We start from the raw sequence: 23945 nt of genomic DNA, 5'->3' as shown, positions 1-23945 counted from the left end.
GGCCCGTAATATTTTAAGGAGTGCTATATAAAACTTCAGTGGTGGTGGTTTACTTGTGCTCAACTATTTGTTTTGCTATGAAAACGGCATTTCCACGGACGAAGAACAGTGCTTAGTGATTTTTTGAACTCTTAGGTCCATCAAGGGGCTTAATTTAGTAACTGAGATGTAGGAAGGAGCATTCTTAATCCACTGAAGTACTTCATTTATGTGTTTGTTTCCTAAGAGGGAAATATAACATTGTAGTTAAGCTTCTTGTGATAAAGTTGAAGTCAGTTTCTGAGGCTCACGATAAGAGGAAATGTTTAACTTTAAATAGTTTTGTTTTACAGATTAAGAGTTATAGTACTGAAAAGCAATTTGAGCAAAAATTCAAACAATATATTCAAAGTTAACATTAGAGGTGTGTGTGAAATCATATTTCAAAGGATTTTTTTAAATGTAGCTTCCTGCATAGTAGCCCTGAAAACATTTTATTTGGTATTCTACGTCAGTATTTTAATTCTTAAAATTAAAAATAACACTTCTTAAAATAAGGTGTTTTCAGCAGCTAGCTAGGCTGGCATGAATGCAGGATGTCTAAATGCACTGAGGCTGTAGGAGGCAGGCCCAGCTAGAAGTTTAGCGGCTGAGGAAAGCCCTCCTCATGTATCAATTTCTAAACAAGCACCTTTTTGCAAGAATTGATATTTCAAAGGATTATTTACATCAGCAGACAAGCCATGCACTTCCTGAAAATGGATTGTTTTTCTGTTTTGCTACTTACTGCAATAGATTGCATGCTGACTTCTTATTAGAAAATATATTTAGAAGATCTTACATTAATCTCCACCTAGAGTACAAATTAGTTGTGCTTCATCGATAAAACTCTGTGGCTGGAAAACTAAACTCAAAATCTTTCATGCAAGAAGAAAATTGTTCTTGACTATATTCCTTTCTCTGAAACCAGGAGCTTTTTATTACTTACACTATTTGTCAAGAATATGGTACATATTTCTTGATGAATACTTGGCTGTTGGCTTTTGTCCTGATAATGAAATACATACACACATGCTCTGAACGTATCTTGACAGTGGAGTGAATTTCATTATTCCACAGAGATGTGAAGATCTATTGTAGGAATATTGGCTCGGTTGCGTAGTGTTCATCATGTGGACACCGTTGCTCATGGCAATAGGAGTTTGTGGAGGCTGATATTATTCATTTGGAGTTTTGCCTGGCACCCATCTTTATTATTAGCGCACAGCAAATAATGTGTTGATCTTGAAGAACTACCAGGAATGCATACATGGATCTTTTGCTGTGGCGTCTACTGGGTGCTTTCAGAGTTCCTCAAGTTACCGAAGCAAAAATAGGAAGACTTTTTTCACTGTTTCTTAATTTTCTTCTTAGTCATTACTTCAGATGGCACCTGTACAGTCGGTAACGAGAGTCTGTGTCCTACAGCAGTCATCTTGAAAAACTGAACCCCAAACAGACGGTGCATCTCTTGCTTCATTGCTCTCTGATTTAATAAATCCTGCAGGAAGTGAAATCAAGTCTCAAGGTGAATCCCTCCCCTGTGACGCAGGGAGAGGAAAGTTGTTTTGTATGTTGCTTCTACATGGAGAGCTGGAGTACACTGAGTTTTCTCCTTGGGAAATGCAGGTGTATGAACCATTCCCAGATTAATGGGAAGGTATCTAAAGGGTATTGGTACAGACAGGGTGATGCATGGAGGAAGAAAACCACTAATGCAGAGCATGCTGTGTCGGATTTGCTTGAAGCTGCTGTCCCTGCTCTGGAAAGAGAAGCAACGGAGACAAAATGCTGACCTCTGTGAAGCTCATTCTTCTTCTAAGAAAATGTACTCAGTCTTTCTTTCTTGCTATTACTCTTTGTCAAGAAATTGTATCTTCCGGCTAGAGCAGGTTTTGGCCTCCAGGAATAGTTGCATCTGCAAGTGATTGAAAGATGTTGTCAGGAATCCACTTCACCTGACCCCAAAACACAGCTTAGTTGTGACTGTATTGCTTTTCTGCCTCCATTGAGAGATTAAGCCATATCACTAAACAGCAAACTCAATTATGAATGGGGTTCTTTTAGCAATACTTGGAAGCAGACTTTTTCCCTTTGGCTTGTTTGCTTTCCCACTCGCTCCTAATATTAGTTGTTAATGGAATAGCATCTTCTGTAATTACAGTGGAGGCATGGTTCTGCTTTTAAAGTATAGTTATGAGGGGAAAATATTTGCAGTGTTCTGTTTCATTTTATTTACAAGCATGGCATTTAGAAGAATAGCATCCTGTGTATAGCTTCAGAAGGAAAGCTATAAAAGTGATTCTGTCGATGCTAATAATTTCAATCTTTGACCTGCAATTCTGTGTTTTATAATGTACTTACTTGTGTTTTGCAATTCGTATTTAATTGCATGTCTGAGAAGGCTCGTGCATAACATTCTTCCTTTAAATCTTTCATTAGTTTTATTTTCTTGCCAGCAGAATATGGCTGAATGCTACAGCAGCTGCTTTGCAACTATAATTCTTCTCTCTTATTACTGATAATGACAGCCAACAATTTTACTGTGCATATTAAGTTTGGTTATGTGTTGTTGTATAACTGAAGTTTTCAGGAAAATATTTTCACAAACGTAGGACAACAAATGTCAGACTGACCTAATTACTGTTCTTCCCTACAGTTTCTGTGGACTGTCTTCTCTTCTGCTAGATGGAGATGAGTTACTTGAAAATGTATTCATTAGCAAAGTATTCAGATTTATTATCCTGCTGTTTATGGCATCATAATTCCCATTTCTGTTTAGCTGGTAGTCAGGGAATATTTCTGCTTACGACAGTCAAGGAAGGACTGCCCTAAGTGGAGGGAGTGAAACCTGGTATTAAGATCTATGCTGTTGGGCTTGCACTAGCTGCAGAGAGAAGTGTCCCCTGAGAGCTCCCCCCTTTCAGGGGAACTGACGGAGTTTCCCAGGGGGAAGTCGGGGAATGAGCTAGGATGCGTTCAGAGCAGGTAGTCAGGGGACTTAGGTCGAGAGATCAAAGAGAAAGGAGATTACAGTGACAGTGTAGACACAAGCAGTCCTCTCATCAGAGGACTTCCATCCTTCAGAAGCATACAGCTTTTATTCAGTTAGCATAATCTGTGCTGACCCTGGCTATTGTCACTAAATAACAGACGATAATCTCCAAGATTAAGGTACAAACAGAGGTGATGTAAGTGCCTGCAGGGCTAAAGTGGTGTCCCATGGTGAGAAGGTTCTGGGCAGATGGAGCAGTTTGACTCTCTAGGGAAAACAGATGATTTGAGGTGTGAAGCCCATCTATACACTGACACTGAGTACAGGTTACAGCAGCACCTTGATCTTTTACCAAGATCCAGTTCACACTTCCAAGGACAGGCTCCACATTCAAGGCCGAGAAGCTGGGAAAAGTGGAAACACCTCAAAGTGTAGACTGAGGGCCTTAAAGCAGCCACTGACAGTCCTCTTTGAATCTGCATTTGAAGTATTTCCATGCAGAGCTAAGAAACCTGTTGGATCAGAAGCACTGAACACTGTGTAGTCTGTAAAATGATAACAGTATTACCAATTCCATCCGATGAATATCATCTACTTAATGAGACTATCTGTCAGTAACCATCTAGACAATATAAAGCCCATTTGTTCGTGGTGGTGAATGTGACCATGATGGAGGAGATCAGATGAAACAACAGTTTCATTGGGGCTGGTAGCTGCCATTTCTAACAAAGATTATTCTGATTATTTGTTACTAAGGATTTGCTTTTTCTGTTGCGTTTTTTGTGTTGGTTTTTGGTGGGTTTGGTGGGGTTTTTTTTTTGTAAACTCTTAACAATAAAGCCTTTATAGGTCAGTTGCAAGAGTCCTTATTACTGTCCAGCTTACCTTCCTGCCACTTCAGGAAGGCACTTCCTGCTTTCTAATTTAGTTCTGAAGTGATAGGGCTTTCACTAGCAGATTTTTTGGAAATGATTCAGGGATGACTGATTGCCCCAAATTTTTCCAACTCTTCAGATGTTTCTGAAAATAACTGTATCATTTATTTTATCTGTATGCTATTAGTCTAGGTAAATGCGAATGAATAGTATTTCCTGGAAGCGAGGATAGACAGGAGTCTTGGGATTTGAGTTAATGCAGTTGCAGTGCTAACATGTTATTGTTTTCAGTTCTCAGTTTTTTCTTGTAGTATTTTCATTATAGATATGTATAGGTTAGGGTGACCCATCCTGATCCTTGCACTGTCATGTGAGAGGCAGTGGGATGATGCTAGCACAAGGATAGCTGGGCTGTGTGAGCCTCTGGATCCGGGAGGGAGAAAGCCTGCAAGGCAGCTGCAGTCTCTGTCAGTGAGTCACCCAGAAGCCAGACGTGTACCCAGTCCGGCCCTATCCCACATGAGGCAGGATTACTTCTGGGGAACTGCCATTATCCTGCCTTTGAATTACTCCCAGAGGTCCCCTTCGGCTTGCTGTTCTCAGAAATATATCTTGTACCTTCCGGCGATATGAAAATTTGTGTGCAACTCCTAGGGTCAGGAAGGTTGGCTGTCTCACTGGAGGAGGTACTCTTCTGTGTGTGGGCAATTACACTACATAGGGATTCTTGTTTCCAGCTCTGAGATCAATGTGGTTTGTTCAGAATAGTTTGCACTATGGCCTGTACAAATTAGCAGAACTCTATGGCAAATTCATTATCCTTATTTGCCTTCAAGGTCAGGTCTAGAGTTCACGTACAGCAGCGTAATTTCACTGGCGATGTATTCTTCATACACTTAAACCATCTAAAGACCCAGCTGCAGGTTTGCAAGACGCGTTGGTTGGAAGCAGAATCATGTATTCAGCCATACAGATTTCTGGTGCTTCACGCCTAGATGTGATCATTTATCAGTAAATAGTGTAATAAGTGTACTTGTGACACATAAATATGCACTTAGAATAAAAGAACAATGTGATATTTCAACTGGGATAGACCATTTTCCTCTCAGCTGCATACCAAAATATTCACATAGCTGAAAGAGTTTCTAGCAGAAGTGAGCATTCATAACAGCAGTCAGCAACTCTTGCCATCAGAACATTTTACTAACAGTTAATGAAAACTGTCTATACTCTAACATTATTTTTGAAAACAACCAGTTCACATCCAAATTCAAGCAAAACACTAGATATAAGTCTTTTTTGAGAAAATAAAGCAAGCTATTGGGTATCTTCTGCAATTCCTGACAGCCTTGCTGTTGAAAACCTCAAAAATATTAATCTCCCATAGATCACATTGTAGATATTCTCTCTCTAGCTCATTATTGCTGAGGCACATTTCCATGCACTTTTAGTACAGAATGAATGAGCTTATGCAAATGTGCAGAGCTATCCCTAGACCAGACTTTCATTTTATTTTTATTATCAAATGGAGATTTTTTTTTAATGTGATTTACTATGATGATAAAACAGGAAGGTTCATTTCCCTGAGTTTCCACAGCCCTGCTGCCCATCTTTACAACAACATCAAATTAAAAGCAGATGCTGTTGTGGGACAATGAAGTGCTCAACCTCATCAGTTTTCAGCTCCTTCATCTTTCATTGTGAAGTGCTTTCCAGTGTTTTTCTGTCAGTTCCATTTTTGGAAAACTGCTTTCACTGTTTCACAGTTTTTACAAGAAAATATTGTTGTGCCTCTGGTGCAGACAAGGAGAAATCTAATTTTGTTGTAGTTAAGTGCCTGCCTCCCCATTACCCTCCATAATAGCATGTAGCAAATTATAGAGCTTTAATAAATAGCAATGATGCATCTAGGAGCACATTTCCAGGATCCCAGAATACCTTTGGCTGCATATTTGCCTCTTCAGGAATCATTTTTTTTGCCTTCTCATAACTTAATGATAACATTCTTGAAATCATTCACCACTGGCAAATGGATGACCTGCTTTTTGTAGCAATGGCATGGCTGCACAGGCTCCAGTATTCCTCCCTGTCAGCATGTAATCACTTCAGGCTTCTGCATTAACCCCCAAAGACAGACAAAATGAAATACTAAAATTACCTTTTGTCCCCATATCCTGCCTGAGTTTGAAGCAGCGTGTGTGCATAAGGGTAGAGTGGGGGCAGTTGCTGGCATTATACTGAAGGGCTGATCAAAGGAATAATATTCATCCACATCCTCAGCTCCACCGCAGATCACAGGCCATAAGGCCATATCATTAACCGTGTGTCTCATCCACTTAGCCAAGTGTGAGGGCTCTGTCTGCTTGAATCAGAGTCGCTACGGGCAGTTTGTGGGACCCTGAAGAAAAGCCGATTCCATCAGCGTGCGAGGCAGCAGCAGTTTGAAAGATTTTGCTACAGAATCAGGAGCAGGTTATTGTAACTATGCTTCCATTTTTTTTAAATCTTTGCAACTCAGAAACGTTCTGGAAATGGCCTTCACTAACTGTTCAGTCTGATCTGGCATGTGAACGGTGGGGTGAACAAAAAAGAAAACCCATTGAAACTCCTGTTGCCATTTCCTTGCAGTGCTTCAATACTAACTCTTCACATTTGTCCGCCTAAATCATTCAGCGTTGCACAAATAAAGCTTCAGTCTGAAATACTGCAGGAGAGCCAGAAAAAAAAGGCTTCTGTTTTGTTTGGGGTGGTGACTATAATTCAGCTGCGGTTTTTGTCTTTTTTCAAAGTTTTCCAGCTGTCGCAAATATGCATATGGTGGTACACAGCAGCACGTAGTACAGTTTTTAGAATGACCTCTTTTCCTCACCCGGCATCCACAAAAAGACCCAAGCAGCTGTTTTACCAGCCCCTGCGGAGTGCATATGGCACAGGAGACAAGGCAGGCCTGACGGACACAGCCCTGCTGGTCCTGCCTGCAGAGCGGACGCTACAGCGAGCAGCGCTGCCGGAGCACTCTGTGGGCCGGCTGCCTTGGTCCGCTTGGGAGGTTGTGGTGGAAGGTGTGAGCAGTGCAAGAAAGGCTGTTCCTGGGGCAGTTTGTAATCCCCAGTTGCGAAGTCACTTTTACACATTACGTGCAAAGTTATTTTTCTGGGCTGTGGTGCCTTTAAATCTACTTTAATCTGGAATAGGTACGTAGTGTTTTAGAGTTATAGAAATCAGTCACAGAGTTACAGTAATCAGAATAACTTAATCAGAATCACCTGTAACTTTTAACAGCAGACTGCTAACCGGTTGGATTTGTTATCGTTATTTATCTAGGAATGTCTCTTGGGAGGACAAGGTCTGAATTAAAGGACTATTTTGGAAATAAGAACCTATGTTCAGGCCAGTGGGTATGTTTTAAAGAGGAATCATTTATCGTCTTTAATGAAATTTAAAAATGTCTCCTTCAGTTTAAACTTTGCTTATGACACTATACTGGGCTTAAGTAAACCGATAAAGCAAAAGTAAGCTCTGGAAAAGGAGGATAGTTCTCTAGTGTACCCCTCTACATCTAAAGAGGGGAAGATAGCATCGTAATTGGATAGTAATTCTGCTCAGCTACTGCCCCCATATATTCTGAGAGAATATCCTTGAAGGTAGTGATGGGATTTAATGAACTGTTGTTATTCCCTAATGCTTGGGAGGTGGTGATGGAGTTACTGCGCAACCAGGATGGATGATCTAAAGATATGCTTCTGGCCTTGTTCATTATTTGAAAATAGAAGTTTAATCTCAAATGAGATGTCCATTTACCTAAGTGTCGCCTTCCATAGACACGGATTTCCTTGTTAGCTTGAACAGATTTTTCCTGTTTAAAAGTAAGACGTACACTCAGGTTAGAGTATTGGCATTGCCTTAAAATTCCAGCCTCATGTTTCATAATAACCCAGAGGGAAAAGATGATCGTAGGAGATTCATTGTGCCTTCATAATCAAAATAATTGGATTTTCACAAGAACCAGGGACAGGGTGACTTCCTCTATTTCCAAAATTCTTAGGCTGTGCAAAACGCTACTTACATGTTTGAATTCTGACCTTGGGTTACCTTTATATGCAGAATTTAGTATAGTTGAGAATCTAGGCAAGTTGAGAAAGAGTATATCCTTTTAAAAAAAAAAAATTGATCTGCTTTGTGTTTAGTTTTAGATATGCTTCAAACTGAAACTTACCAAAAGCCAGGAGGGCTAAAGTAAGTTCCTATTTTAGGGACAGTTGCTAATATTTTGCCTCCGATCGATCTTTATTTTTACATTTAATTTTCAAAGATTGTATTTTCAAGGGAGAACCCTGAATAGAAATGATACCCATCGATATGAAAAGATACTATAGACAGAGTTGTGTCCAATTTTGCTTCGAGGTTGTTTTTTTTCCTCCCAGCAGTTCTTACTCACTTCGTACTAATAGGCTGAAGATGTTTTTGCTGCAATTGAATGCTGCGTGTCCAAGAGCCATGCCTGCTCATGACATGAATGTGGCTCAGCCGAAGTGCTGCTCTCAGCTCCCCTTTCTTGCTTTTACAGTACTGAGGCCTCAGTCTTGTAAGACTGCTCGTATATTGGACTCGTCTCTTTAGTACAACTTGCAGCATAATATTCTAGCTGTTCTTTTGCTCCTCAGTTTTATCCTTCTGAACACCTTTGCCTGTAGGACATTTCCAGAAGCCTTCATTTTCTTTTTGCTTCAGGATGATAATTTCTGCTGACCCACCTCCTTAGTTTAGTCCTGTAGATCTCCTTTAGCAATAATTCAGATAGATTTCCCTTGGATTATGAGAAGTAATTATGAGAAGGGAAAGCCTTTTCTTCAGAGTCTTACATCTCTACCCAACTGACTCACCTCTCCTACAGCTTCATTAATTTTCTAAATATGGGAAGGAAGGCTAAATGGGCCTCGGCATCATTACCCCCATAAGGGCTCATCACTCTTTTACAGTATGATTTTTTCAATGAAGTTTAGCAATGTGCTAAGAAAAATATGCAAAATATGCAAAGAAGCCATGTGATGAAATCACAGTGCAAATTTTTATAAACTGAACTTTAAGCGCTTTTAGAGCTTTCTTTGTAGCTGACTCTGCAGCTGACTTTCTGGCTGTCTATTGCAGAAGAATGGGGTTTTATCTTAATATTTCCCAAACAAAAGTCTAATTAAAAAATGAAATGTAATTATATAGGGACTTGGGAGTTAATTTTAAGTAATACAACTTGGCTGCTACTTGTTTCAGCACAATGATGATTTGAACTGATAGATTATGTAAAAACTAAGCCTGATGCTTTTTTCTTTCTTTTTCTTACTTGTAAGAACATTTGCTTAAATGCCAAAAATTTATACATTTAAGCTTCAACTGAGTGAGACGTATATAATGCCACTTACACAGGTTTCATGTAATGAAACTAACTGGTCATGATCTCCAACAACAGTCACTACATAAGAATGCAAATTTTTATCAAAACTTTTTGAACTCTGCTGGTCTTGAAAAATTTGCCACATTTGGCATCAAAATGAGGCCTCGTTGCAATTTTAATAGAGAGACTGTTGATTATGTGGAGATGCAGGCTACAAAAGTACAAGTTGAAGTAAATTAGCTCTGATGTCCATCCTGCATAATAGTGCCATCTGCGCTGGAAAGTAACAGAGGGTCAGGAAAAGCTTGTGTGACTTTGTCACAACCTGTCACAAGCAGCTACTATCACTAGTGGATACTGTTGGGTACATACCCACTCTTCTGCCACATTAGCATGTCACAGGTTTGAGTTGTCCAGGAAAGATGTTACTTTACGTTAAAACATAATGGAACTCTGCTAAATCTGAATGCAGCTCTGCTCTGGAAAAGGGAATGATTTCGTTGTCAACATTGACTAGAATTTGAATGGAACTGCTTGAAAAGCAAGATACTTACCATTCCAAAGTTAGTCATTTTGTGCTAGCCTATGGGCGAGTGCTCTTTTAGACTGAGTATTTTAGAGATTGTTTTGGGAAAAAAACACAGGAGAACATTTAGCACAGAAATAAACATGGGTGAAATTTTAGTGCTATGCCTCTTAAAGGACAGGTATCTCACAATTTAATTATCACTTGTAAAATAGTTGACTCTATGCCAGTGAGTAGAAATGTATGAAACATGCATGCATTTACGTGGGTATTTATTGTAGGTAGGATGGAGAGAGTGTGCGTCTATATTAAATCTATCAACATATGATGGATTTTGCAAACAACTCATTAGAAAGATATAGCAAAGAAAAATTAACATAAGAATATCCTAACTGCTTAAAAGTGACAATAAAGTTATACAACAGTTTAATAAAAGAATACAGATTACTGGAACCAACTGGATGTATAGAAGGAGTCTGCACAGTGGGATACAGCTCAACAAATTAGAGTTTGTGTGAGTAGCTTCAGTTTGCTTTGTGAAAATTGCTGGTGTACCTTACCATAAATAATTAGAACTTCAGAATTACATACATTAACAGAGGAAAAAAATCAGCTGGCAATTTACAGCGTACTGTGGTGACAGCCTTGAATGTACAGTGAATTAACTGCTGGGGTGGAGGCAGTTTTTATGGGGAGCAAATCAACTTTAAGACAGACCCTTTCCTTAGTTGATCTGCCATATATTTTAAGATACTGTTTCTAGACTTTCTAAGGAGATAATGATGTGGACATCAGGAATGCAGTGGTTTGCAAAACCTGTGTGATCATTTCATACAGACAGGGCACAAATTCATCAAGGGGAAAAGTTGTTCAGAAGACTGGACACTTGTTCTTGAGGAAAAAAAGAAAGAGTAAATCCTGTAGGCTAATATCACAGATACAGGTTTTACTTTTTAAATTTTGATGATTTTATAAACATGGAGATTACTCATGTTGTTAGAATGGATAAAAGATAAAAGAAAACAGTGCCTCACAGAAATATTAAATGAAAAAAAAGTCAGTACATTTAAAAATACATTTTTAAAAATATTTGGTTGAAGAGTTAAGTATGTAAAAGATTCCACTTCTTATTTTACTTCTTGAAAAATTCAGTAAGTCTGATCCATATTCATTCCAACTGCATCAACAATGTTTTCTATACACAGTATAGAATCTGCCCCTCAATTTATCTTTAGCTGGAGCAACCTTTAAGTTCATATTTTTGTCATTTATTAGTCTATATAACTTCCTTGCCATTTGATCAACTCATCTTAATTTCACTTTCTTTTATTTCTGCATTCACTTCACTTCATGTGGGTGACCAAATCTGTCTCTAACATTGTGCATACATAGATTTTAATTTTTAGTTTTATTAGAACCTTTTATTATCTAGGATTAGTGTCAGCTTCTGCTGTTTGCTTTAAGAAGCTTTGGTGCAGTATCAGGAGTCACTGCAGAGTGCACCAGGAGCAGTAATCACTGAAACAAGGTATTTGAATTTATTCACTCTTCTGAGGTGCCTTCATGTGGTAGCACTAGGGTGCAGGGGCACACTTCTTGATTAACAAGACATTGAAATTCACTGTAAAAAGTGCACAAGCCCAGCTAAAGCTGCACTCAGTAGGTCACCAGTCACTTCTGGGACTGTCACTGTGCCAGCAGCAACACGGCCCCCTTCCTCCTCGTCTATCACATCCATGACTCCACAAGGTCAACAGGACCCAGCGCTGACTCCTGATGCGGGCTGACATTTACTCCAGTTTTTGTACGGCGTGCCAGTTGGTTTGGCACTGAAGGTCAGTTTGTCTAACAAATCCTGCATGAGGTGGACACATCTTTTCAGCATTCATCTGTTTCTGTTCAGTAGTTCAGCACAGAGCCTTTAATCAGTTCGGATTATACAGAGAGATGCATAGTGCAATATGCCATTCACTGGATACGATTATAATGACCGAATTTCAGCTGTTCCAGGCAGGTGATCCCTGTCAGCCCTTTCCAAAGTGCCCCATCCTCTCAATTCAACAATGATCAATGCACAGTGTAATATTTTCTTTATGTTGAATAATAGATCACAAAAACCTATGTTCACCTACTGACATATGACACTAAATAGATGTATCATTGGGCATCTTCCAGTCTCAACATCAGCGTACCTACTGCACATGTCATCTAGCACAGGTGCTTTCCTAAGTGTCTTTCTGCACGCTGTCAAAGCTCCTCTTTCCTTTTCACATCTTCACGAATCCTTTAGGTCCACCGTATATATCGCTCTTGCAAGGTAATGATTCCAAACCCTGCTATGCAGTTCATTTGTTTGCAATATACCACATTCATTTCTAATGCAAGTAACTTCACACTCCTTTTAAGTCCATGTCATTCTTTCTCTTACCTTAAAAATTCATAGATGATCTCTTTTCTTCCCGTGCATGTAGATTATGGGAAGTTACAAAATTCTTTGCTGGCTTGTGTTGGGGTGGGGTTTTTTTGCAGTCTCACTAAATCAAACTCTTTTTCTGTCTCAGCACAGGAATCTGTGACCTCTTGGGCCATTTTTGGATCAGCTGACTCTTACTTGCAATATTGTTCTTCTAGGCATAGTCAGTGAGTCTGTGCAGTACTTCTCATGTGCAAGGCTTTTATAAGTATTTTTAAGTTTAGCAACCTTAGCCTTTCCAGCTTTTCTGATGTTTTGGGAGTCTTCGTCCTTTTAAGTTTTTGATTATAAGTATTTTGCAGCTTCACACTGTAATTACTCACATAATATTATGCTACAGTAGCTCAAGTCTGATTGTTTAAGTGTCTGAGTAGGACATTTCATGAAAAATTACTTCTACAAACATAGCTTTGTACTTGACATTTCTATACGGAAGCCATTAAACAAGAGATTAATTCTTCTCCTTTGGGCTCAGGGCAGTCCTTATCTGTGTGAGTGATCCTATTGACTACAAAAGGACCTTTCATATCAGTCATAACTGTAGGACTGGACTCTTGTCTTCATATTTTGGAGACAATTTAAGGCCTGTTCAGCAGCAGCTGCTTGTGGCATGGAGTGGAATACGTATCCTGTGCCAAGTGGTCAGATTCACACAGCTTATTGCTCATCCCACTCCAATGAAAACCAAAAAGCCGTCTTGTTTGTCCTCCCTCTCCATCACTCTTCCTGCAAAGCAACAAATGTCAGAACATGTTGTGGAATAAAAGAATAGAGCAACATTACATTAAATATCTTTTTTCTTTTTTTTTTTTAAGTAAGTGTAAGAAACCTGAGTTTGCTGCTGTTCCAGTCATTGTTTTGTAGTTTTGCTAATTGTCATAAATGTTCTGAACTTTCATGAACTAGCATCTAATTAGCAAAGGGTTTCTTTGCTCAGTATTACCGTTGGAAAAATCTACAGATTAGTTATAAAGTATCATTTGTAAGTATCTGCCAATTATTTTGTAATTTGAAGTCTGATTTTTTCATCTTCCATCTGATTCACTTGCGGGGACTGTCTTTTTCATAGCCCATTCACCATGTCAAGAGAAATGCTCAGGAAAGATATTGTACCTAAGAGAATTAGAGAAAACCTGCATTTCCCCAGTGATTTCTGGGACTTCATTTCTTCTGCCAGTAAAGATTTAGTTATAAGCATTCTCCATGCAAGTCCATCTTTATAAAAGGACATTGTGTTTTGATTATTTAGAACCTGAAGTCACAAAGGGCATGTTGTAATTAGATTTACTTTGGTAGGAATTGAAAATGTATTGTAATAGTCAGAATCCCCAGGGGAAGGTTTCTAATAAAATCTCCATTGAAATTATTCATATGTGGAAAGAACAGTCAATATTTGAGGTATGAAATGTCAATAAAAGTAAAAAAGTATTAGCATTCAGTGTAAGTTACAGTGCATGGCCTTGCCAGTTAGAATATTGCAGCTTTGTTTCACAAAGCTTCTATGTGCTTTTAAAAATATAATCTCTAAAGGAAAATAGAATTAGTCTGTTAAAAACAGAGCTCCCTAGTCGTGAAAATGGGTAGTTTAATATAAGATATAATCTAAAATATATATATACACTTAAAAAACTATCTTATAGAAGTGAAAGGTAAAATATCTGTAATGTTTTTCATTACCATGAATGCAGATGAGAGGATCATTTCCTAATGTTCATGCGTGTGGGGATTTGCTGGCATCCTAATGATGGCAGAGGCCACTCAGCTGTCTGCTTGCTATTATATCTTCACCGCTTGGGTAAAAGCTAGCAATATAAAAAGTGTTAAGGCAGAGAAAATATGGCAGAATGTTGTTCCATTAACCTGATGTCCTCTTTAATAAACTTCTAACTTAGGCATAGATTCCTGTGATACCTACCAGTCCTGAGTTCACTGCCAAATCCTAAATCAGTGGCAAAGGGTGAAGTTTTTATTTGCCAGTCGGTTCTTCAGGGATGGTACCATCTGCTTCCATAGCCCCAAACAAACCACCAATAGTAATTCAGAATAAAGATGCCCCTAGATGGGATAATTTTCCCTCAGGGGCTGCAGTGTTACAAAGCACAGGGCATCGGATCCGGTGTCACGTCTATTCTCCGATAAGGAAGCACTGCCTGGAAGCCATCCAGGTCTCTCTTACGTAGGGAGAGTTATATGTCTTTTCTCTTGCTCGCCAGCCATCAACAGGAATGTGTTCCTTCTAGCCTCTTGCTCTAAAACTCATTATGCGAGTGTTGACCTGCATTGATTGAATTGAACAGTTGGATTGGGCTTTCTTCAGCCTGTTGTCTCCTCACTGTTCAGTGTACATCCCTTTTATCCCCCTTCCATCACATCTTCAAGGAATCAATGAGCAACGTTTAAATCCTGAGAGCTGTCAATGTATTTACTGCATTAGAAACATGGTCTTCTTGGTAGTGGAAAAAAAAAACACGCTTAGTTTCCAGTACAAAATTCCTGCTTATAAATATAAAATGTACTTTTCATGAATATTCTCTAACACTAACTTTAAATATCTCAGTTGTTTTCTATATTGTCTGTGGAAAAGGCTGAGTTAATTCAAGTAAATTCCACATGTTTATTCATGGAATAAATGGAAACATGGGAAACACAGCAAATTATTTGCCTATGAGTTAAATTACCACTGTGAGACAAAGTTTAGGAGTTTTAAATGCTGCTGTAGAAAAGCAGATGTTTAAGTCCCAACAGCTGCTCTGTAGCCATCCGCTGTCACCTTTCTGCCTTTCTCTAGCCAGCACCTACGAGACTGAAATGAATTGAAAAGTTTTGCTAACTTTCAAATGTGAGTCACTTCACATGGAGTACTGAGACTACATTAAACACTTTGGCAGGTTTCCAGAGTCCCTTTCTTTTTCTGTTATATGGGTTTATTTAGTAATGAACAGAATTTTTTTTAAAAAAAGGAGTTTGTGCATGACCATCTACCGTGCTCTATATCTTTCTACTCGTCTATCACATTGCCTGTTTCTCATCTAGAGTCCATTTCGGGGTGAATAAAGGTAAATGTTGTTTGTTTACAGTATCCATTGTCTACGCCTTCCATAGCTTTGCAATTGTGGAAGCCAGATCACCTACATGCACACAAATACGCACACAGGCACACACACACGGTCCAAACATCTTCATTATTGCTTGTCCATGTACATTGCTAATCTTCTCAGTTATTTAAGCATGGCATGATGGTTTCTGTCATTCACAGTTTGTTTTATTCATCCTTCAGGTCTCCTGTAATGGCTGGAGGTCTATTTGCCGTTAACCGGAAATGGTTTTGGGAGCTGGGAGGCTATGATCCAGGATTAGAAATATGGGGAGGAGAGCAGTATGAAATCTCCTTTAAGGTAAGTCATCAAGTCACTTTATATGATACTTCCTTACTTGTTTGGTACAAGACTCAGTCTTACACCTCTGGATTTTCATTTCTCATATGCTTTGTGATCATGATGCTTTCATTCATACTGACTTTTGTCTTTTAACTAAAATTAATTTAGTACAATACTACTTTTTTCCTTTAGGAATTTCCACTAATTTCACAGATCACTATGCCATAAACATATGCTCCAGAAGCCATACAAAAATCACACTGAGTGCAGTTCCCTCTGAAAATCTGGTAGCTTACCACCGTCAAAGAATGAAGTTCTACCTTGTTCCTTTTGTCAAGTCTTCTCTACTTACCTTCGCTCAGACGCTGCATTCACTTCATGCTCGGGTGTTAAGCTCAGCTCAATAAGCCAAGAGAGAATTAATCCAGAAAAAAAGAAAATTGCATAATTTTCTGCCCAGATCAACAAGTTTAATCATCTCTGGGGGTAGGCTCCCCTGGAGTCAGCTCAGGGAAATGAGTGGAAATGGAAAGAGAAAGTCGTAGGAAGAAGAACCCCTTTCAGTAGCAGTGAGTCACTAGATCAGCTCAGCTGCTATGAGCTGTTATCTACTGGCCAAATTTTCAAAATCAGATGATTTTTTAATTGCATTTGAATAATTGTAATGACAAAATATATGGGCAGTTTTCAAGTGCTCAGGTTATGTACAACCAGCCATGGTATATCCTCATATCCTCTATGTCAACATGCGTATTCAAATCAGTTACTTGGTGGCTTTTACATGTCAAGTTGAAAGTCTTGTTACTTTCCATGTGTAAAATAGGTATTTGCATTAGTTTGATGAGGACTAACATGTCTAATTTTGAAAGTTAAGTTTATTATGTTCCAGTATACACAAAGACATAAGAACTCTACATGCAAAGATTTTCACTGACTTGATAGAATTTCATGACATAGATTAATTGAGTCAAGCATATTTGGATAAAGCTTGGAACTGAAATTAGAATTCACATTTAGCTTCAGGATCTTTCCAACCTACTTCCAAACTCCGACAGTGTAAAGCTCAGTAAATAAATTTAGTATGTCAGCCATGACTAATATCATACATCTTGCTGCGTCTGAGTTTCAACAGCAATTCAAACAACAGAGCTGAGGCCATTTTGTTGAATGAAACATATAGCATGACCCGACACTGGACTGCCAGGCTGTCTTTACAGGAATTATCAAGAACAGCAAAATGGTTTGTATTAACTGTGCTACTCTCGTGTTTCTCCGAATCATTTTTATACCCCAGCAAAATAAAACAGGAAGGCAGGGGAAACCCAATAGCTAGACGGTGTATTTAGAACATATTGATTTACCTTCTGCCCATTTAGGTTGTTTCAGAGGCAAATGTAAGTAGTCACTAGTAGCTGTCATACGGTTTTCTGACAGGTCACCCAAGATTTTATTATCCTATTTCAAATATTCCTTTTATTTGTCATCACAAAGAATGTACTTGTAATGCTCTCCAGTCTTTGTATAGAAACCATGGTAACAGCACTGGAAATTGAGATACTAGATTGTCCCAGTGTGTTTTGCTCAAGTGATAGATGTTTTTGGAGGCAGCTGTGTCACACTGGGTCTCATTTCAGTCATATCATCTCATTAGTATATACTGACCTTAGGGTCCCTCTCCTTTCTTATTAGTGTTAAAAGAAGAAAAAAATACTGATTAGAAATGATTGCCAAATAGGAATAACTTTCTATTGGAAGAATTTAACAGATGTATGTTTTAAAAAGACAACTGCTGTTTTGTTTGGAATGACAAAAAATGGGAGAAAAATCATGGAGGCAGGAGGGAGAAACAGAAAGGACTGGTTTGTATTATATCAGAATCACCAACAGCAGCTTAGGAGAGGCTTCTGCTTCAACGGTTTCTACTGTAGCTATAGATTCAGTCATCTTAAAATTGATTTAAATGAGGACACGTTAGCCAGACAGTTTAATTTACCGGCTTTATTCATAAAACTTGGGAAGACGGTGGACTTGCCATCTCTCTGTTATTCACAAAGTCAGTGAAAAAGCCAGATGACCAGCCTGGTTCAGTTTCCTTGGCTGCTTGAGTGGGTCTGAAACTACATGTTACTTTTCCTTAGAGTGTCCACATCTATGGCCTGTGGAAGTGTCGTAGCATGGGTGCCCTGTGTTGATGGCATGTCTCACATTAATGATATTTCACTTGGCAAATAATTATTTGGAGTATCCTGCCTCAAGAACATGTCTAACCACCAGACTTTTAGCTGTTCTCACTCATTTCTTCTTTGACTCCATTAATTCTTAATATTTTGTAAAAACATGACTGGTTTTCATTAAAAAGTTGTGAAAAGCAGCTGCTTTGAAATATCTCATAATTGTGGGAAGTTCATATTTAAAGGACTGTTTCAGGCTGATCTTCAACCTCAGTGACAGACAAGGTGTTCCTTTTATGTTCTTCATATATCGTCTTGTTTTTAACTTTGAGATTCATTTGTACAAAAGCTGCTATATAATGGTAAATAAGTAAACAAGCTAGCTACTATAAACAGAGACCATGACACAACCTTCCCAGTGTCAGACTGGGGATTCTTGTGGCTAATTCAAATACAGTGATGTAATTATGAGGGGGTGCATGCCAGAGCGAGAGCTGTCATGTGCTCCCTGAAATGAAGTAGTGTCTGGTTCATCTTGAACTGGTTGCCCTGCTCTGTGAGCTGGAGCGGGGAGTGTTCGTAGATTATTTCTGGTCCTCTACCCAGTGATGCATTTTAAATTCCATGGATCGACAGACTACTGTAACCCTTCTGCTTAACATTTTAACAGTAGGTCCAGGTACTATAGATAGACAAGCTGTGGCATGTGTCTCTAATTAGCACTGCTAATGTTTTGATGCAAAAGTAAGCTTACAGGTATGTTAAGGAAGATTTTTGATAAATGTGTGCATCAAATATCATGTTTATATGTCCAAATTCACTGGTGGCAAATGTGGAATCATGTTTAAGAAACAGGATATGTTTGATATTCTCTGGCCTAATTTTATTTGGAGAATTTCCTATCTGTTGGAATGAAACTTCGCCCCACAGAAACATTGGCATGCCAAGGGGAAAAGATCACTTGATAAGCAATGTCCTATTAAGGAAAAGTATCTTCTCGACCAAAAGCCTCTGCATTACTGTACCAGAGACATCCACAGTCACCTCCACAACTCAGGTTACAGGAGTGTTTGCTGCAAAGCAGGTGGGAAGCCATGAGTGCAAAGTGTGGGCTTAGAGAGTCAGAGAAATTGGATCTTTCAGAAAAGTATGATGGCTAGATCTGTGCTAGTCAAGACTCAATAAAATAGTTTGTCTAAAGTCCTCTGACTTAAGGAATTATTAGCTGCTTCATCATGAACTTAATATCAACAGCTCTGCTCTGCTCACTGTAATCTTCTACTGCACTTTGCGAACCCCAGACATGCAATGAATTAAAATCTGGTGGTGGATCAAGGGTCATGCAAGCTCAAAGGAATCACTAATAATAGCAAAGCCATATTGCTTTATGAGTTCAAGACGCTAAGACAGAGTTCAAGGACTGATTAAAAATTAGATTAGCAGGGCAAGTGGTTGCCTGGGGAGTCAGGCAGCAGTTCTTGACAAGAAGAGGTCAAACCAGACTTAGGAAAGGTACTCAGGCTGGGAAGCTTGGAGGCAAAGTGTCGATTTTGATGTTTCTCTCTGGCTGTTCCACTAGATGTGACCTGGAGTGACAGACACCAGGCTTCAGTGCAGAGCACGGTTCTAATCAAAAGTCTTTTTCTGGGGGGGAGGTTGCATTATCTCATTGTACAGGGACAGAAGGTGGGTGGTGTGAGCAAAAATATATGTTTGTGTGTGCTTGGGGGGGGAAGCGTGTTCGATGGAAAAAGAAAGATACTACAGAGAGTGAGTCTGCAGTGAACCTAAATTTACTGCAGCATAATTCAATAAGTTTCTCCAAAATACAGTACGCTTTATAATGTTTCTGTGACATCTGGAATTGTGCCATAGCAGGAAAGGAAACTTCCTCAAACTTCAGGCATGACTATTGCAGGTGCTGAGTTGTCAGGAACACAGAGAGACAGGTTAAAAAAAAAAAGCTGCTGCTTAAAAATTTGCTTGACCTTTATTTTCTTGACTACAAAAAGCAACATATTTCTCTTTTGTTCTTTTCTTGCTCGGAAACATTGCTGCAGAGGTCAGAAGTGAGCGTAGCACTGGGTGCCATGCTCATTAACTGCTGTTTCCAAATCAGAGCACACGCAAGCACATTGAATGGATGGTGAGGCAGCCACAACCCGTGTCTCAAAATATGACCTCTTCATTAAATAGTTTCTTAGATTAATTTTTACATAAGAAATAATGTGCAGCATTTTAATTTTTTGGCAGCATAACCTCGGGATCAATTTTTTAATTAAAAAGATGTATGATATCTTGCTGACGATACTGTTCAACGTGTGCTAGACTTGTGAAAGCTGGCAAAGCGATGGAACCGACCTGATTAATAGCGTCTCTTCTCAATAAGCAGGGAAGCCACTCTTTAGGAAATCCTAAATTTAAATCTGTTAGAAAGGCACAGTTTATGTAGTAATCTCCAAAATACAGAGCAGTGAAAGATACTCATTTCCTGTGCTTGCTGAAGATCCTTTATGCTGGACATTCCTTCGGCATCGTAAATCATACCTTAACAAAAATGCTAATGGTGCTACCCTAGCTAGTCACCTATATCTAGAGTTGTTTTGTCCTTATCCATGCCGACACATCTTCCAGATTCTTTTCATCCCTGTTTTCCAAAACACACCTCCAAGTTCATGAATGCCTTTCTTCATCATCATTATCATCATCATTATTAATTCCCTCCGCTGCTGGCAATCTTGGCAGGAGATAGGGAGTGGGGGAGCATTGCCACTTGTCAGTGCAGTTGAAATCTATATATGAAGAACTGACAAACATGGAATATTGCCACTTTTCTCAACATTTTAGAGGTGCTGGTGAGTATTGTTGAAATATCCACAGTCGTCAATTCCCAGTTTATACAGTACGGTTTTAATATCTCTGACAGGAAATCCCACTGCACCACAAGTAAATGGTTTTGCTGTTTGTGAACCCATCGACTGCAGATTTGCAGTCAGTGATCCTATTTTTCCAATTTTTTCTTGCATTTAGCTGAATATTCTCACTACATGGAAAAGTTCACAGGAAAGTATTCTTCTTCCTCCTTTTCTACAACTGCCAAGTCTGTTCTTTTGGCTTATATTTCAGGAGGAGTGACTGAAAAATCCCATAAAGTTTTTATATTCTTATTTTCTACAACTTTTTCAGCCCCGTTGTGGTAATACATTTCTCCTGTTTATACTTCTTGCACAATGCTCAGAGCACCAAGCTGACAGCTTTGCATGGCATACTTTATATTCCTCTTCCACCAGTTAACTGTTTGTTTGGTTTTTCCATCCATTTCAGCATCTCTCGCTGTTGTCTGTCTTGTTACTGACTCTCAGCAGCAGTATATTTCTAAATTAGTTTTGAAGCCTGATCCAAAATCCATTCAGTCCCCCCTCAGTCTTTTACATAATTTGCTGTATGTTTATGTTCCTGTTCCACGGTAACACATCCTCCACTGCTCAAAAATCATGAGTCTCTTCTTGCAGTAATTATGATTACAGTGTAGCATATGGATTGGAGTCTCATTCTCGCGTGCACAGTATTTACGTTTTCCAGATAGTCCCCGGGCTGGGTCACTCATAAACTAGATAGATAAGGCAGGGGAAAAAAAACACAAGAGCAAGCAGAATTCAATTTTAAAGACAAGGAAGTGATGTGAAAAGAGGGTGATTCACCCAAAATCCCACAAGACCTGTAGAACAGAGCCAAAAAATGCATCTGTGACATCTAAGCTCCAGTCAGGAACAAAGCCACATAACCACAGCTTAATCTCTTTTAAAGCTTGCGTTAATGCTTGCCGTTTGCTTTCAACCATCCCTATAAACTGTTTTGCAACGTTCTGTTGGAAGGAGCTATATAAAGATAAATTGTGATAAAGTGTATAGTTGACACATAAACTACTCTTCTTTTGATTTTTCCAAGCTGAAATTGCATTGTTTTGGTTTTGTCTTTGGTTTTTATACCTCAGCTGCAGACCAGATTCATTGCTTTTGTGAGAAGGAGACATTAGCGATCTTGAGAGTTTCATTGCTTGCTCCTTAGATAAACAGAGAGGCATTGGTGTTGTGATACCATTTTGCCAAATGTCCCACAGCACCTGAACTCCTTTCATGGTACACTGGAGGTCTGTAATATTTAACACAGACGTCATTCTCCAATTTCTTGCATTTAGCGCAGGTGACATAAAAATGCACATTTTAAATACAAAGTTGCCAGAATTGATCTTCCCAGGAAAATATAAAAAATGCTTTCTAAATCATTCTGAAGCTAAAAGATAAACAGGAACAGCTGCTAAATGTCCTTCAAGGCAGCCCAAGATTCATTTCAATTACCCTGCACAGCACACCTCAGGTGCAGCACAGCATTTTCAAGTTTTATAGCTATCAAATATAAGCCTAACACAAAGCGTTATTTCCTCCCACTTGTTACTGCCTCAGCATATCTGACAGTTTTTTTTCTAATTCCTTTTCTCCTTTTCTTTTCTTATTTTTTTTAATTGATATCCTCCTGCTTTAGAGGAAATGCGATATATGTCTACTTCAGCTCTCATTGACTAAGTTAAAGTAATACTGGCCTATATATATATATATATTTCTGCTTTCTTGTCTTTTAAATTTGTTTCGTGGCTGACCTTCGTCTGAGTCAAACTGCTATGCTGTCCACTCTTCAAAGGCTACGAAACCTTGATTAATCACTGTAATATCTTGTCTAGCCTTTGAAATAACACCTTAATTTAAAAAACAAGAACAAATAGTAAATATAGGTCTGCACTTTCATTGGTGCACTAGGTTGTTTGAAGACAGCCACAGAGAGGAGACTGCTGCTAAAAAAAGGTACAAATGACATAACATACAAACAAAGTATTGGCAGAAAGGTGAATAACTTTTATTTTTTTAAATGGTGGCACTACCCACCTTGTTTTAACACTGTCATTTTTACAATTTTCAATATGTTTATGAACATGTTTTTCAGTGAATTAGGTCACATGGGATTAAACAGGTGAGGATTTCAAGGTTTTCTTTAAGATGCAAATTTTACAAAATGTTTTTGAAAAGAAAATAATGATCACGTCTACATGGCATAGCAAGACTGCTCTGGGCTGCAATGAGCTATTTTGGCATGGAGGAGAAGCACTCATTTGGGTCTCCATTTCCAACCCACCAGTAAATTTCGTCCCTGAGAAGAACTGTGCTCACTAGGAGACCAGACGGGATATCCTCACCACAGAAATAGGTACGGAAATACTCTTAATTCTGTCAACATATGTACTTCAGCAGAGTGATGCCCAGGCCAGCTGCCTTTAGTACGCTGTGCCACTAACCTGCAAAATTTGTCTCCTCTTCTGTGAAGCTAGCGTGCACCAGAAGAACTCCTGTGCCTTAGTTAAGAGTTAACTAACTGTGCTGGGAGGTGGTAAGTAGCAGTTTCCCAAGTAGCTCTCAGCTGTACCCGACTGTGCCCCGGTGTCCATGGAATTTCAGGACAAATCCAAGCGTGTCATCTTGCCCTACCTTCAATGGTTTCAAACCTTCCTTAACCATTTACACTGGTGTACATAGGTTTATCCTGTAATGTGGTGTAGATCCTCAAACATTTCATTACCAGGTGTCAGCTGGATGCCATAGCTAACAGCTAAGGGACTGTAAGGGCTAATACACAAATGATCCATAAAAAGCAGCTTCCTAAATCACTTTGCAACTCAAGCCTTCACTCTAAATCCCGTTTTCTCCGTTCACAGTATGAATAGCGCGGTCAATCTCAGGGGCTGAATTCCAGTGTGCTACCTTCAGCAAGTGCTTTAAGTCACACTCAAGCCCCGAGTTATCCCATATTGCAGTCTTTAGCATCTGCATGTTCAGATTACTAAAATTTAGTCCCAAGCTCACAGCCACACTGCCAGGACCAGGTGGATATACCCGCTGTAACACAAATCGGCAAGCACAGCAAAAGAGGCCAAACTCTTGCCCATTTTCACTGTTGTTTTAAATGAACAAAATTAATCATTTTGTTTTCCTGTGATTTCAAAAAGCCAGTAGCTACAGCCAGCTGGTGGGCAGGACAAAAGGAATGAGAAATTTATGGTAAAAAAAGTGTA

At 39.0% G+C, this 23945-nt stretch overlaps 1 protein-coding gene across 1 annotated transcript in view; it reads left to right on the top strand.

The window, feature by feature from the left end:
* GALNTL6 (polypeptide N-acetylgalactosaminyltransferase like 6) overlaps window positions 1-23945 on the top strand; it is a 507998-nt gene that overhangs the window by 438444 nt on the left and 45609 nt on the right. Inside the window, exon 7 of the mRNA XM_076336517.1 lies at window positions 15554-15671. Coding sequence (XP_076192632.1) covers window positions 15554-15671 — 118 coding nt within the window. The remainder of the gene's footprint in view (window positions 1-15553; window positions 15672-23945) is intronic.

The sequence above is a fragment of the Aptenodytes patagonicus genome, chromosome 4 (assembly GCF_965638725.1).
Source record: "Aptenodytes patagonicus chromosome 4, bAptPat1.pri.cur, whole genome shotgun sequence".
In the NCBI taxonomy this organism is placed as follows: Eukaryota; Metazoa; Chordata; class Aves; order Sphenisciformes; family Spheniscidae; genus Aptenodytes; species Aptenodytes patagonicus.
The sequence above is the reverse complement of the archived record's forward strand: the minus strand, read 5'-3'. Positions and strand labels throughout refer to the sequence as shown.